General features: G+C 34.3%; 1 protein-coding gene across 15 annotated transcripts in view; it reads right to left on the bottom strand.

Annotated features, from left to right (window-relative positions):
- Rbcn-3B (WD repeat-containing protein Rbcn-3B) overlaps nt 1-17,893 on the bottom strand; it is a 108,089-nt gene that overhangs the window by 64,781 nt on the left and 25,415 nt on the right. For 6 of the 15 annotated variants that reach the window (XM_067116616.1, XM_067116614.1, XM_067116615.1 and 3 more), the window contains 11 exons: nt 15,921-16,011; nt 14,273-14,365; nt 13,173-13,317; nt 12,583-12,756; nt 11,053-11,273; nt 10,739-10,934; nt 9,533-9,723; nt 9,210-9,366; nt 6,691-6,828; nt 5,836-5,904; nt 3,547-3,615 (listed from right to left, as the gene is read on the bottom strand). In XM_067116616.1, the coding sequence (XP_066972717.1) occupies nt 3,547-3,615; nt 5,836-5,904; nt 6,691-6,828; nt 9,210-9,366; nt 9,533-9,723; nt 10,739-10,934; nt 11,053-11,273; nt 12,583-12,756; nt 13,173-13,317; nt 14,273-14,365; nt 15,921-16,011 (1,544 nt within the window). The remainder of the gene's footprint in view (nt 1-3,546; nt 3,616-5,835; nt 5,905-6,690; nt 6,829-9,209; nt 9,367-9,532; nt 9,724-10,738; nt 10,935-11,052; nt 11,274-12,582; nt 12,757-13,172; nt 13,318-14,272; nt 14,366-15,920; nt 16,012-17,893) is intronic. The other 9 variants (XM_067116624.1, XM_067116627.1, XM_067116622.1 and 6 more) reach the window with 3 other exon arrangements.

Raw genomic sequence — 17,893 nt, 5'->3', positions numbered from 1 at the left:
AAGAGTTCCAAATAATATTTAAAGGCTGGGGAGGAGGAGAAGGCTAGAACCTTGTGAGCCTTGATCATAAGCAAAGAATCTTTTGAGATGCTGATCTTCAAGATGGAAATGATGGCCCAAATTTATGGGCCTGTCGTAGCCTCTACTGGAACCATGGCCAACCTATCTAGCATGATGTCTTCATGAATAGTCCAGAGATTAGCCAGCAGAAGCTCAAAAGTCTTGTACAGAGACATCACAAAATCCAACTACATAGGCATAGCTGGATGCTTAATGTTGAAGATATCACAAACTAGTAAAGGGTCTCCACTAAAACAGTCTTGAGTATAATCAAATCTCACTCTCTAAGGGGTTCAAGGGGGAACCAGGCAAATGAGATGGGTCACCAAACACAGAGGGGCCATGGATAGAACAGGTTGAAGAGGCAAAGTACTTGCTCAGGGTGGAGCAGCAGACCCAACCCCTCCCAGGAGCAACAGGAAGAAGCCCAATCAGTGGTGGAATCTCAAGATTAAGCAAAGATTAAAAGTCTGAGACTGGAGGAAGCACTGAAAAAGCCCAAGAAGAATTCTCCTTACGGGAGACACTGAGAGCAAGACTGGAACAAGGGCAGCAAGGTAGTTGGTGCTGATGAAACAGTCATCATGATAACGGAGGTACATGTGGACATGGGAATAAAGCTCCAAAGGAAAGGGCAAATTCCAAGGCAAGAATAGACAGCCAGGTACAAAACACTACGGATCACTTTACAAAAATGATGAGAGATGAAAGTACACAGATACTGATGCAAAAAAGATGAAAGACACAACACAAAAGCTTCCGTCGAATGGCAGCATGTTTTGACAACTGCAAGGTGTACAGTCAGTTAGGTATGCACGGTTGGAGCTTTCTTTGCAATCTTTCAAATTAGTGCACCTGGATGTATTCCACGCATCTAAGGTTATTTATGATTAATTGGTCTATAATAATAAGTGCTTTTATGAATATTTTCATTTAATCACAATAGAAAAGGAGAAAATAAAATAAAAATGCTTTTCATTAATATCTTATTCAATGCTACCTGAACAGCAAGGCCACAAGAGATTAACAGTAAAAGACAGTGAGCAACAAGGGACATTGCAAAGAAACTTTGGTATCATCTACAGTACATCACACAAGGCACACTATAAACAGTATTGCCAAAAAGGGACAGGAATTTCATAAAAATATACTGATTAATAATTATGATAATGAAAGTTACGAATAATATAGTCATGAGACCTCACAACAATATATATTTTCTACACAAAATCAGAGAGACAAAGCAAAAAGAAAATCAAGAATACTGGATGCAAATTTCTCACAATGTGCATGCAGTGTGTGTGTGTGTGTGTGTGTGTGTGTGTGTGAGGGGGATCTCCAATAATTTGGTCAATTCTTAAAAGAGAGCTCCATTACTTCCAATTCAACATGTGGAGGATGAATCCACTCAGAGTAAGATTACCTTTTCATAGGATTTGCTCTAACAATAACGTCAGAACAATTCCTTCATTAGCAAATTTCAACTATTCACTGAACATAAGGATAAAAAAATCCCATACCCATTAAATATTAAGGGTTATCTGTATATCATCTTGACAGCACAGCTTCACCTTGAGCAAATTTAAACTCTATTTCAACTCTTCATATTAAAGGCTAAGTTGGATTTGGGTCATACATTCTAGATTCTCTTCTTGCACAGTCATTAACTTTTGCAAGAAAAGTTTAATTCAACAAAAATTAATGGACACAAGGATAAATATAACTAAACTATAATAATCAAATTAAACATGATAATGTTATTTCTTTTTTTTAATTTCTCCCTTTAATCTAACTTTCTGAGCAAACAGATCATTATGAGTTTCCTGACACGAACAATTTGAAAACACAAAATTCGACATTTACGGGACAAAGACCACCTGCAATGTTGCTATGATGTTTTTACCCATGTTTATTACCTCCTCTTTCCAACAAGTTACACAAAAGTGTTTAGTTAGCCTCACAACCTAGACTAATATACTGTGCATGTATCTATCTGAACAGCTACAATGTAATATTTTAAAGCATGTGGATTTTAGGGGGAATAATAATACTGTAACACAATTTATACAATTTGCATCAGATTAAAAAACTGGATGAAGAAAACCAAAGCAGAGCATGCAGCATGCAGAGTGATTGAGCTATATTAGTCTGTACCATCAAGCTGTTTGCCTAGAATATCTGAATGTTCCCCAGGTCCCAGAATTGTCATAATTTCTCACTACTTTACAGCTTAAGCCTACAATTTGTATTATTCACACTGCCCAAACATATAAGACTTCCTGAAACCCCTTTTAGAAAAATATATGACTTTAACAACAGCATAAATCATCCAAGTGTCTTTCATTTGAATACATAGATTCATAATGCATTGATTCCAGTTGAAAAATTGAAAAATTTTGGAAAAAAATTAATTTTAAACAAATATACAACATTAATTGATCTATTTGGGGCCACTATTCATATTCAGTGACATTACTAAGAAGTATTGGATACAGACATCTACTGGCGAGAGTTAATCTATTCTGTTGTAAGATGAAGAAACATATTTGTGGAATAAAGAAGTGGAAATTATCATTATAAAGTAGGTTAACCAGATCACTAAGCTACTTTATTTAGCCCTCACTGGGCTGGCCCAACAAATTTGTCTTCATTAAAGATAAAACTCAGGCTTTATTTATTAAATTACAGCTTTTTATAACTGGATTACTTCAAAATGATACTGGTTCACACAGAACTCTTTCACTGATTAGTTTCCAAACTTGACATTTGCTGTTGATAAATGTTTAACAGTTAGCATTATTTTACATTCCATACAAACAGGCATTTGTGTTGGAACAAATCTATATTCAAATATAGGCATGTTCCAAGTTTGGAATTGGTAGGTTTAATGCATAAATATAGTACTGTAACACAATATACATCAATGTGTGTTTACATGTAAGTATACATGAAATTCCTCAGGTCTCAAATTATTACATATACCGAAGTACATTTCTTATCTTTGCCAAGATGAACTTGAACATGCCTTTAGACATGTTGAGGTACAGCCTAATCTAGAAAAGTCACCAAAGATCAGAAAGGGATAAAATGGTGAAATGTTTCACAATCACGGATATGATGATGTTAAGCAAATCTACAAAACACCTTTAAGAATATTTGCTACATTCTGTTGATTTTGGTAAAAGATCTCTATCTCTCTATATATAAGCATAAATAACAAAAATATTTCTATAAATACCAATTCAAATCCAACAACAATGAGTCATCTAAGACAAAAAAATTAACATTCTTTCCAGCTCTACATAAAGCATGCATTATCCCATTGCATTAATCATTCCACATTTCATCATGACCTAAAGTATGGGACCAATCATGTTACCTAGTACTAAAACTATAACAGAGGAATCACCTACTGAGAAGCCCACCAGGGTTTGCTCCAGACCATCATAAATAAAAGCAATAAATCAAGAAAAAGCATGAGCCTACCCTGTTGATCTCGTTCCCTCAGCTTCTTCTCCATAATGACAGCTCGATCCCTTGCACGCCCTAAGAGATCTGCCGATGGTGAAAGCACAGGGGATTGGGGAGGGGGGGGTGGCAGATAAATGGAAAAGTTGACTGGGAGGACTTTTACACTGACTACATTTTACTAGTATCTGTTGTGTGCGTTTTAGCCCACACCTATTGAACACCTCAAAATACTTCTACGGATAATACATGTCAAAGTGTGATCTATATGCCATTCCTACAACAATATTACAACTCAGTATTAGTATATATTTCATATATTTTAGCAAAGCAAACATATCTGCAACAGTACTATGACAGATGGCTAATAAAAAATATTTCATTGGGAGCTACAAAAATCTAGTTCTATAACATCAGTTATTATACAGTACATATAATACAGGATATACAATATATAAAATATATACAATGTGTGTACATGTGTGTCCACAAAAATCAGGAATTAATGCATGAACAATTCATGCTGGATTTCATTATCATTATAATGGAGATAAAGTGCAACCACAAAGAAAGCACAGAATTGTAAACTTGTCTTGCTTGCATAACAACAGAATCATAGCATAAGCTGCAAGTACAGAATAGCAATAAACAAAAACCTGATTCTTTATAACCTCACAAACAAAAGTATGGCACTGCTGATTACACTGAAATATCAATAACCAAAGATACTGACAAAAAGGTCACATTACATACATCTTATGCAGCTTTTAAGTTTCTTACTGAAATTATAAAAAGTAAAAAAAAACAATAAAAATGAAGTCAATGATAGTCAACATAAATGCACAAGAAATACATGTACACATACACATTTCCTGTAACTTCCATACATATACAGTATCAATCAAGCACAAGCATAATAAGAGATTCTTGGTTATCAAATGTTCTTTTCAATAGGATATTGTGTGCCTAGGATTCATGGACTGGTTTGTCAATATCATTGATTTGTTTAAAACAATCCTGTCATACAATCCTATCTGCACAATTTCAACATCCACATCATGTTGAAAGGTGTATAATTCTTCGAGTGATTTTTATATGCAAAAAGATTTTATAATAGGCTTGTAATCACCTTTTAAAGACTTTGTAGCCTTATACTATTGTTTGCAATTTTCTACATCAGTTTAACTAATTTAGGATTATCCTATCTCCCCTTAATAATGTCATAATATCACAGACAGCATTCACACCTCAAAATTCTACAAGTACTTTCATAAAAATCAACAACCAAGATGTTTATTTGGTTCTATAAGCCCCAAACTATTTCATCTCATAAATTCTTTCAGCATACATACCCATCAACTTAATGCTAGGACACCTCCCTAATTCTTTCACTAAGATATGAATATCCTCGTTACTCAACATCTTTCCTCCCATCATTTATCCTCAGCATAAGTTCATCAACCACATATACTGACACAAGATACATAAAATTTCACAAGGTCCATATTTACCAGAATAAAAATATCAAAAATTAAACCAAATAATCACGAAAAATTGCACGGTACCTACAGTTCTTTTCTATGTTTAAGTTTTATGTTTCTTTTCATTTTAAAAACACACAGTCACACACATTGAAAAATGACATAAAATAGGTTTATCTGACAATTTAATTATTCAGTGACAAAAATGAATAGATCATTCCTATATGAGGCACACAGGATGATTCCTTATTAGCAACTTTCAATTCATAAAATAAGCCTCCAAAAATACCGATGAATTGTTTGTGTCACTGAACAGATAACCTTTATGTATATTGGTACAACACAAAAGGATAACAAATATACAACTGATATAACAACATTTAGAGGTAGGGTTCTGCAAAGTCTGAATAAACAGAAGGACGAAAAGGAGCACTAAATGCCTTACATAAAATGTCCCTGTTTCCACATACAAATGAAAAGGATTGATAAAGGCTGCATAATCATAAACATATGTGTCAATAAAAAGAAAAGTCATGTTCATGGTGAGTTAAACAGTGCATAGATGCATGATTATCAGGTGGAAGCACATATCCAACAAGAGAACAAAACTGTTTCCTATCAATGTGCATGAGAAATATGTGTAAAACAGAAATTAACATTTTCCCTTTAATATTCATATAGAAAGCGGAGTGGATAGGTAACGAAAAGGTACACTTTAATAACACCACAATGTCAAGGGCTGTAGGGGATTAAAAAGCATTTGGTATTAGATAGAGTACAGGGTACAGACAACTTATAATTACAAATGAACACAACGAAACCTTACCATGTTTGTCTTTTTCCTTCATTTTTTTCTCCATTTCCCCTGCCTTATCCTTTACTTTCCCAAAGAATTCTAATTACAATACACACATACCCCATGTAGAATCCAAAGCAGCATGGGTAAAGAAAAAAGTATGAAAAATCATTGTAAACTACAGATTAATTCTATAACAAATACAGTAATACTTTGATCACTCTCCAAAAGACAATTATTCGAGGCACAAGGGTACCACAAAAGCAATTGTACTCAAAATTGTTTTTATACATAGATATTCCATACAGTATTTGCTTGATGAAAAGAAAATCCTACATTACCAACCATTATAACAATGATAAAAGTACAATAATTACAGTATTATGTACCAGGAACCCACTGTAATATACAGTATATTCATTATCTATGAGTATGTATACTAATGGCAATAGTGAAACCCACACATTAAAGTGTTGCCAATGTCTCCCAATGAAGCGCAAAATGTGGTAATGATTTACTCTGCTTTATGTTGACCTCAAAGCACTGCATCCATGTTATAAATGTCATCAATTATAGTGAATATATGATGAAGAGATCTTATATAAAATCAGAGAAAATCATCAAAATAACAATAAATATATAAAATAAATAAACAACCAAATAAGCAGCACAACAATATCATTCATTCAGTCAACACAGCATTTCCATCTCATCTACAACAATTCTATACAGCAGCCACACAACTATGAAACCCTTACTCATTCCACTGAAATACAGCATCAAAGAAAGAAAAAGTTAATTGAATCCAAACTTTTGAACAGTAAGTGTTCGACGTCATTGTACTAATAACAAAGTCATATATTTGAAGAATTAAAATACACTTACCTGCGATTTTCTTTGCTGCCTCAGGCGAAGCAGGATGGGTAAGGACATTCATGCGGTGATACTGGCTACTCATGATCAAATCATTGGCTTCAAGGGTCCCAGGAGACATAAGCGTATATTCGTCACTAAGAAGTTGTACTGGAAAATGAAAAGCAATCATTAAATAAGTATAAAATACCTACAAATAATAACATTTGCAATTCAAATAAAATCACTATGCTTGTATACCAGTTACTTTCTAAGAGTCATTCAATTTGCAAAATAAAAGATGTATTTATTCTCAAGATAAGTTTTCATCTTATTTCTGTATAAACACTAGCAATCATTGCGAATAGTATCTATATGGAACTACTTTGGAATGTATTTAAAAAAGTTCCAAAGGTACCTAATATACACATGCTAATACATCTAAGCCACGCCAGCTCTTTTAGAGTTTAGTATTTTAACTATTAAGTGTTCTGCTTAACTTTCTCACAATAATGAAAATCATCTACAGCTGCTTTTTTTGTTTTGTTGTTTTTTCTCACTCTCTAAAGCCCATGATGATCACTAATATAATATGAGATCTAAAAACTAACTTATTTATCTATGAACAAACCTGCTGAAAAGTGTTATTATAAAAAATTAAGACAGGTACATCACACTGCAAGAAGTCATTCAAGGCTAACATATGAGGATGAAAATTCTTTGGGAAGTCTCTTGTGCATACTTTCTTTTAAATTACTCAAACCTTACCTATCACCAGAATTTCCAAAGCTACACAAAAACAATGTTTTTACAATTAAATTTGTTTTTAGTAGACTTGCTACATGTGATCAGCTCTTGTTACACCAAACTGAGAGATTTTGTGAAAAAGAAAAGACCTACTATTTTTTTAAAAATGTTTTATTATAAAAAAACATTGTCCTTATGAACCCGTTAATCACAAAATAGCCTGAATCACTATTTAGGTGGTAGGAAAATGATGAAAAGATATGGAAGAGGAGGGTAAACTGAAGTACAAGACATCCAACCCCTTACAGTAAAGGACAGTGGAGCAATAATGGACCAATCAAAATCATAAGAACTTCCCTAAGTAGTGATTTTGTAATGGGAGACATAATCCCAAAGACGTACATTAACCAAGCAGGGGGGCATAAAGGCAGGTACTCAAGGGTAACACACTTCCAAGTGTCAGAACAATGAAAGATGAGATCATGACTTTCATGTGAATACAATCTAGCAAAAATGTTTGAACTTTGCTAAGTGTTCTCTCAATGGATGGTAGAGAGTTATGTAGTTCTTAAAGCCCAAGGAAAAAGAAACACCACTGACTTCAAAAGCCATGACCTTGAGTTCTTGTAAGATTGCCAATAAGCTTGTGAAATGACCTGCTGACATCATGTTACAGAATTCTTTGAAACATGCACATTCTGATCCTGATGACTCTTGTGAGGAACAGATGAGAAGAGTAGATAATCAAATCCTTTGGATATGGAGCCTGATGGCTCTCAATGGGCAGAGAAGCTTATTTTCAGCAGAAGAGGGAGACAAACAGGAATGGTGAACTAGCAAAGTTTATTAGAACACAGTTTTTGCTACAAACTCTGGGGCAAACAAAAGACCCATCAAAGACAACAGCCAGAGTGAGAAATTTCACTTGTCAGGGAATGGATCTCATTGGCATGCCTCAAAGAGGCTAAAGCAACCAAGAACACTATCTTGAGAGCCATATTCAGGAATGATGCGAGTGCAATAGGCTCATACAAAGGTCTAATTAGAATGCACAGCAGCAAAGTTGAGTCCTAACTTATGAGGTTTAATGATTACCGATGAGATTGACTGGGCAATATGATTAAACAAGTCTAAAATATTCTTATCACTAAGCCATGCTGCAGGAAGACTGAAGATACAGAGGAGTAATGACCCATAATGGCAGAGAGCAAGCTTATTGTTATTTAGATAAAAGAAGTTGGCTAGAATGGGAACAGAAGCTTCATATGGACAAAACCCTGTTTGTCACACCAAGCAAAATCCAGTGCCCACTTCCTTAGTGAAGAGCAATGGTAGCAGTGATTCATTACAGCAACCTCCGAAAAGCTAATCTCTGAGAATACAGCTAGATGACTTCTGTGAAGGTGTAGTGATTGGACAGCTATAAACTGATGGCAGTGGGTCAATTTCAGTAGTCTCTTCCAAATAGGAAGAACTCTTGGGTCATCTACATATTCTGACAACCACTCTTGCTGGGGCTAAAATGAGTGATGAGAGTTACCTGAGAATTTTCAGTTTGAAACCTCACTAGAATCTGTCACAGCTCTCTAAACAGGAGAAAGGCATAGACTTCCATTCTGTCACCAAGTTTGGAGTGCGGTGTTCACCACCTGCGGCCCTTTGTACAACACATTATTATGGGTCTGTTAATTTGCAAGATATTAAACCACTAATCACTGTGAATTGTTCTAGAATACAATAACTACATAGTAATGAAAAGAATCAATTACAGTAACTGCATACAGGAAAAGGAATGTGATACTTACCAATTAGGGCTTCGATGTCAAAGAAAAGGACGTGAGAATTAGCATCTTGTTTGTTTGTGCGTAAACCTTGTATCATTAACGGACAAGTGCGCATTTTGGAGCTATCATGAATGTCTTGATGATTATTCTGTTCACCCAGCACTTGTTGGATACCTCTCTGTAGACAGAAAAATTCCAGGATCACTGGTCTGTACAGCATGATTTAGAATATATTCCTTACTAAATGGAAAGTAAATCATTTACTTTTCCTTTTCAACAATACAGACAATTTTTCTCCCTAACTGGCATTCAATGAGTTCAAAGTTTCTGAATTAATATCTTACTTGAGCTGCATGTCTAATGGCTGCCAAGTTCCGATGTCTAAGTCCACGAAATAAATGGACGGCAGGATTAGCAAGGCCCGCATCAGAACCACCACTTCCACTACCACCAGCTCCTGTAGATGCTAAATGCTCATCACAAGCTCCTAAAACTTCTTCAGCTGTTACACCTTGTAAAACACGGTCAAGATGACCTGTAAGAAAAACAAACATCATCATATATAAAATACAGTTCAGAAAAACAGGTACTGCATGCATACTACATCAGCATATATTGTACACAGGCATAATGCTGATACATATAACAGAATCTGTAAATTTCCCACTGAATTTTCCATTTTACTCTAAACTGCACACCTGTATAAACCAAAATTAAATGAAGTGACATGAATATAAACCCCAATATTTTAAGTGCTTGATCTATGAGAAAAGTAAATCATTTTAACTGATATAAGCTGGCAAAGGGAACCATGATTCATTAATTATCAAATTTAGAACAGACACTCCCAAGAAGATAGGAAGGGAGTACCGTCTCACAAGTAAGTCTCATTCTTCTGCAGGCCTCATCATTCAGCTGATAATTTAATCAGACTGCTAATGTGATTTTATCAATTTAATGTTCCAAGTCTCAAATACAACACAATGATTATAAATTACTCTGATTACTAGTACGTTCATCATTGTTTGTTTTTTCTGATACTAAATAATCCTTTTATCTTTATGGTGAAATGATGTTTGTATATTGGCAGCACAACTGCTGCAGCACCCCGTTCTTTGTTAAATGTAACTATGGTGTTCCAATAATCTTGCCATATATCTTGAATCCTTGTCTTAAATTGTTGCCTAAACACAATATAAGCTTTAAGTGCTGCTTTATGTGTGAAAACTTAATTTGACAACAGTGGTAACATAAGGCAGAACAGAGTTGATAGGCGAGTAACAATAACTAAATGGTACATTTTTCAAGAAAGTTTCTCTAGCAGCTAGCATAGACTACCTGCATAAGAGCAGCATGAAACATTGTATATGTAAATCAAGTGTCCTAGGGCATTTCAGCAGTGAAAATGTAACTACAAAATATCAGGAATTTAAAGGAGATATGTAATAAAAAATAGGATTTATTTCTATTGCTAGAGGTATAGTACCTCTTAATTGTTCTTCAAATTGGTGAAAAAAAAAGATAAAACAGTAAAATCAAAGTATTATTACCAGTTTCCATTTGCCAGACATAGACAGAGCCATCTTGTGTTGCAACAATAAGAAAGTCATGTTCTGGTCTCCACTTGACTGTGCTCACTGGATACAAGTGTTTAGATGCTAGCAAAACAAGTTTCCGTTCCTTAATGCTGAGTAACGCAACGCTGTGATCTTCTGATACACTACAAATGCAATTCTGAATGCGAGGCTGCAAAAAAGAAAGTAGTTTTTAGACATAAAGACAAATCTACTAAGTAACATAATTTCATAAGTAACCTTCATACAGAACATACAAGAGAGAGAACCATTGCATAAGGGAGACTTACCATACATGTTGGTGGTGGCACTAATAGTTGCAAGATTTGTCCAGCTTGAACAACAAATCGATGAACCAAATTGCCCGTGTACATGTCCCAAACATTGATAGAAAAATCAATACCACCAGAAACCAAGTGAGACATGTCATATCGTGGACTTTCACCATGAGGATACAAAAGACAATTGACTCGTCCCTGATGGCCACGCAATACCATTGGTTGAGCCCAATCTGCAACAAAGTAAAAAAAGACTAAAAATAATTTATTCCTTATTGTGATAAAAAAAAAATTTTAAATCTGTTTCCTTTCATTACGAAGTAATCTTTGCTTTCAGTTATTAAGAAAGTCTTAAACTGTAGTTAAATGTAATAAACTTTATCCATGTTTGCCTATCTTGACCCAATAGTTAAGTACATTGAGTTTTCTTAATTTACAATACCTGTTATATCAAATAAATATGTACTATGCATACAATACAAAAGTAATATTATTTTCTGTGTTGTACATAGTAATACATTGGTACCATAACACTTAAATTCAAATAACCTTGTCTGAAGCAGACCTTAAGGAAAAACTTGCAACAACTGAAACAGAATACAGCAAAAATCCTTAGTCCATCTCCAGTCTGGATCACAGCAACAACAAATTGCTGAGCTTAGCTCCAGAGAGCAGAGCTGATGGAGCCTGTCAGTCAGACATTGCAAACACATTTAGCCAGAGTATCACCACATATGCCTTAGGTGTGTAGACATCTTAGGGAAGGAACTGATGTCAGGATAAAAGAGGAAAGGACTCAATCACCAACCAGCGATGATAATTTGATCTTGTCCTCCCCCAATCATAAAGGCCAAGAAAGAGAAGTGTTAGGTCACAATCCAGAACAGTGACTCAACAAAAGGTCACAAAGGCAAGGGAGAATAAGAAACTAGCCACAGACCAGAATCTAATTCCAGTGACTCAATTCTCTGGACCAGACAACCTTCACTCTGTACCAAGAGGGGTGTTTGCACCTTTAACCCCTATCCAAATATGAAGAACACCAAAAACATGGAAGTGGTCAGTCAAAAGAACTTCTTTGGCATCTATTATAATACCATCACCAATAAGAATCACCAAGAATGTCTCCTGAGAACATCTCCTTGGCACAAAATGAACGTGGTGATTCCTTATGGTTCCCATCTAAATATTTAATTGTAAGAGCAGAAAAAAAAAGAAATATAAAAATAGGATAAACTAAATCTGTGTCTAAAGAGAAATATACTATATAATGCAACTAAATCTAGAGTCTGAGACTAGTTAACAACAACATAGACAAGTGAAAAGTGTTCCTACCTGCTCAATTCCATGAGCCATAGGGGATATCTGCTCAGTACAAATATCCAGCAAGCACATGGACTTTTCTTAAAGTGGGGATAACATGTCTGGAATACTATGTGGAAAACCATGAATGTAGGCTAGTGAAGTGATGGGTTTGTTCTGCAATGTTAAAGCGAATCAAAACTGAATCAAAAGGCAATCAACACAAAATAATAGGCTTACTGTGGTAATGATGGTGTTTGCCATGCAAGAGATGCAGCATAATAGTTTCTGTGGCAGGTACAAGAATAATTGACCCATCATCACGACCACATGCTAGCCGTCCTTGAAGTGGTAAGAATAAACTGGCTGTAATTCTTGGAGGGTGTTTTTCACCTTCCAACTGATCTAAAACACCTGAAAAACAATGAATACAAAGACAATTAGACACATATATGAGAAGGTATAAGGAACTGAAACCACAGAAGTAAGAGTTGCTCTGATTTAGTGTCAGAAATTATGGAATATATAATCATCTTTAATTAAATATCCCACAGAGTCATGGTATAAAATTATAAAGATAAATATTATTAAGCCTGTAAATTCTGAATACAGTATGGTATCCCAGGTTACCAAAAATATTTCACCATCATTCCATCTTGCTACATTATTAAGCTACAATACATTTGTAATTCATAATATAAAATTAAATTAGTGTATTTATTTTTGTGGATATCACTTATTTGAATGTGAGCATGTTATAAAAATTCTTTTGTTAAAATACTCATATACTGGTATCTGGAAAATGAACTAATACCTAAGTCATGACATACCTATTGGAGGAGGTGTCATTGCTGCCCAAGCTTTCATCATGGAACAATTTAATGTTGGTGTAAAGATAAGTGCTTTAAAGGGTTGAACCTGCTTAATCTGCATTAACTGATTATCAGACACATCTGCTAACCGCCACAACATCACCTTTTAAAAAAAAGTAGAGTTAGCATGCCTTGGAGTCTTTATCATAAAATAAAATAACTAAAGAATTGGGGGTTACATAAAATAAGAACAATTTCATGAATATGTTAGCTCAATTCACTGAGAAAGAAGACATTATTAATGAAGATCTACTTCTGAAAATCAGCTCCAGAGGAAGCATTATATACAATTTCACAAAGGGTACTTTTCTTTTGAAAGTCACATGCTTACCATGTTTATATACTCCCAATAGGCAGCTTTTTGATATCCTGTTTATGACTCTTCTTACCCAACAACTTTACATATGCACCACTTGTCCTGTCTGTAAGTTCACTCACTAATCTATCCCATTAAATATCAAACAGCCATGGAATGCCACACATGTCTTATCCCCTCTCACACTGAAGCAGTTACTCTCAAGTCTACAGATCTTAACACAAGATTTACTCTCATTATAAAATCTTCTGTTTTCAACAAATCACCTTCTAATACATCTCAATGAACTATACACTGAATCTCAAATTCTATGTTAGGCTTTAGCTAGATCCCTGTTTACTACAGAGAAGTTTTCCCCTTTACTCTCAAATTTCTCATTAACTGCATCCCTGTACCCTCTTCCTAGTTACAACCCAAAGAGCTTTTCCTCAATTAATCCTTGACTTTTTCAATGAAAACTTTACCATGCATGTTTCCACTATGTATACTTAGTACTGTAATGTTATGCTTTTATACTTCTTACATTCACCTCAACCATCTCTCCCCTTTTACAGCAGCACACTCATTCCTCTCACACATTTCCTTGGACTTTCCTTCATCTAGACTTACTTTACACACCCAGAGCAGCTAAACAGTTACAATATACCCTATATACTACAGTGTCACTGTATATATTTTACATACAGTACAGTTTACTTTATTAAAAATTATTCCAAATAAAAAAGTAGAGCAATGTACTTACTTGGCCCTCACAGTCTCCTCGCAGTAAAAGTTTTTCTGCTCCATTGTTAACAGGAATAGTTAGGAATTGCCATGCTGGAGCATTGACTAGTTTCTGGAATGGAGAAAAACTTTAATACTAATTTTATTGAAACAGTTTTAACCCTTAATGGACGGGCATCATCATATGATGATCTATAACAGGTTTTGAGTGATGGACGGACTTACTCATCTGAGTAACAATATTACGTGCCCTACAATTTGGATGAATTTAGCGGGAAAGATATTCATAGCACTTCAATGGTCCATAAATGACTTATGGCAACTGTAGTAACTCAGCACAGGACATAGGGGGATCAGTGTGCCTTGATACTTGATAGGGGAATGTGCTGCCCCTCTCTATTCCATGACGTCTTTTTATTTATTTGCTCATAAATATACCCAGGGATTGCAGTTGGCTTTAGTTTTTATCTTTTATGATAGTATGTCAGCTATAATTGTAATTTTCCAAAGAAAAGTGCAAAGAAATATTAGAAACATGTATACCTCACAAAAAGTTACTGCATCTCCCCATCTCAGTAAATCCCGTAAATATTTTATAAAAAATATATTCAGAATTTCTTACTGATTTTAGTTCTTATCTGTTATGATATTGTGTGAGCTGTAATTACAATTTTACAAAATAAAATAAAATAAATTATTAGAAAAAATATGTATAACTTGGTAAAATTAGCATATTTTTATGAGTGTCTTGTAAAAGGGGACCCACACAAAGGTTGTAAATGGTCACTTTCAACTTCCCGTGGAAGGTAGGGAAAATTTTTAAGAATTTTTTTCTTACACGATCTGCATTTGCATATCTCCACTATCCATTGACATGTTTTTTTCTTAAATTGGCCAACCTTAAAGTTTGCCCGGTTTGGGGGTGTGTTTAATACGTATTTAGCCCGTCCCTGAAGGGTTAAAACCTGCAAATGAAAAGATAGTGTACATATTTTCCTCTGCAAGTAACAATCATGCCAGATTAAAGTGCAAAGTTTTAAATTATCATAATTTCTCTCAGAAAATTTGCTTATAGAATGTTAAAATACTTAACAAACATGAATAAACAAATTACTGTAAAAATTTAAAAATTATTCCTTTAATGTTAATTTAGGCTAAAACTGTAAAAGAGTTTGCTATTCAAGTATTTTTATCTGAGCAGCTCCAAAACATAATGAACACACATGACAGCAACTTACAAATGTCAAAACCATAAAACAAAAAATAACATGGCCCAGGATTATGGACACCAACTGGTGTAACACAAATAAGCATACTGTACTATGTGAGATAACTAACAAATACTTTCAACCAAAAATAGGGACTCAGTTCAATCAATTGGCCAACCATGGTTAAAAGAAAGTGATGCTGAGTGCTACCATTCCTATCTTTTCATCAGAATATCAACTTGAAAATAAAAATACAATCTAGGTCAATATATACTGTGTTAACACAAATTTTAAACAAGTCTGGCAATGATATTTAATGAGATTATTACACTTGTAAGGCCAATATTAGCATAAACTTATCTGAACTGGATGTCATCAATCATAATTATAAAGTCATACATATATTAAAATACCCTAGAGAAAAATGCATGATAAAAATCTCCATAAACTTTTCATTACCTCTTCTGTTGAAGGCTGGACAACTCCATATTTAACAGGATTGTCATTCTCCGCTTGTTTGTTGTGAAACACTCGGCTTTCAACAATACAGCTAAAACAAAGAGAAAAATTATTGCATTAAAATCATGTTAAAAACTGTGTACAGCACACATAATCCACTTAATTCCTAAGATCAAAATCCAATGTTTCTTACACAGCCAAAAAAGTACTGAGAACTATTAAAAATAACCAAAATACAGCACCGAAATTTCCAACATAAAAAGTCATTTCATTTTACTGACACATCTACTAAGGTAATGCTAGGAGAAAAATATCCAGTATATACACAGTGCAATAAAGTCTTCCTGTGCTCATACAATCTTACATATTACAAAAACCGATGCTACCTTTGGTGCACCTCATCAAAACCTAATTCATACAAAAAATAAGAAAACCACTACTCTGAATAAAACAACTCCTACAATGGTGTAACTGAGAAACATTTTCATGAATAAAGTACATGATAGAAGACAAGGACAAAATTTATTATACAATACTAAAAAAAATTTACTACAGCTAAAAATGAGAGTATTAAGAATCACAAAAAGCATCTACAATTATTTAGGCTGGAAGAGGAAGGTAAAGTTAATACATACAACAAGGAATGATACAGTGACATATATCTGACATCAACTGCAGCCTTAATTAAAACCCTCAAAACCAAATGATCAGAGCAAATGATATCAATTTTTTTTTTAAATATATATACATATGGCTGAGGGGCTTCTCAGACAATACCCAAAGCCTATCAAAACTTAGTCACTGTACAAGGCATGGCAAACTAAGTAATCACATCATAGCCACAATCTGTCCAATTCCATGCCTGCAGACATACAGATACTCCACATCACAGTTTGATCTTGTTCTATAAAAAACTGTGATAATAGGGTACACTATAATATTCATCCCAGAATGTCTTAATTATTATCATTGTTATTATATAAGCAAAACTTGTGAAATAAGTAATTATCCTTTATTTTTAAAGGCTATCTTTTTTAATGTCACTCTTCATGATGTTGAGTAAAACAATTTCTGTCGCATCAGTGAAACTGATCTAATTTCCAGCTTTGAATTCATTCAGTTTGGTTTGTGACTGTAGTTGCTTGCCCTTCAAAATTATACTGCCAAGGGAATGGGCCTCTTAGCTTCTAATGTGTAAAGCACTGGCAATTGCCTGGCCTAAGGATACAAGTCTGGCTTAAAATTCACACAGATAAACTGTAGAAATTGTAAGCTTGTGAAACTGAGAGTCTAAACTGATTTCCATACTCTTCCTGCTAAAACCATGAATATCTGGTCATCTTGTGTTTCCAGTGGTCTCTATTCTGTTTGTATTTCATCACTTTGAAATCATACAATATCAGAAATCCAATACACATCTTATTTCCTTCTTATATAATCCAAAGGATTTAGCCCATTTTGCCAATCTGTGATTTCCTGGCAACATTGTCTGGTCTTGATCATAAAATGAATAGTTAACTGACCTTTATTCACTCAATAATTTATCAATGAACACATTTTTTTACCATACATATATCTATCCAGTTTTTTATAATTACCTTCTTGTTGGGAATTATTTTCAGAAACATACATACACTTAACAAAGAATACCTGGGCACATCACTGAATGAATGCACACAAAACTTGAAGTTGTAATTCTTTCATCTGCACTAATTTCCTATAGCTCATTCAAAAGTGGAGTAGGCAATAGATCTCCATCATATATTCCCAGAATAGCAAGTGCTAAGAGAGATACGGTTCAACTTCTGAATTCTTTCAAGAAAAAAATTAAATACTGAACTGTTTCCATCCATACACTTTGGCATAAGGTTACGTAATTCTATTTACTGTGTATCTTATGACCATGAGCGATTAATATCCGTTATACTTAAGCCGGGATGCATTACTCTTCACATTATTCCATTGCCCTATTA

This window comes from Macrobrachium rosenbergii, chromosome 14 (genome assembly GCF_040412425.1).
Source record: "Macrobrachium rosenbergii isolate ZJJX-2024 chromosome 14, ASM4041242v1, whole genome shotgun sequence".
Lineage (NCBI taxonomy): Eukaryota > Metazoa > Arthropoda > Malacostraca > Decapoda > Palaemonidae > Macrobrachium > Macrobrachium rosenbergii.
Note: the sequence above shows the minus strand (reverse complement) of the source record. Positions and strands in the feature narration are given on the sequence as shown.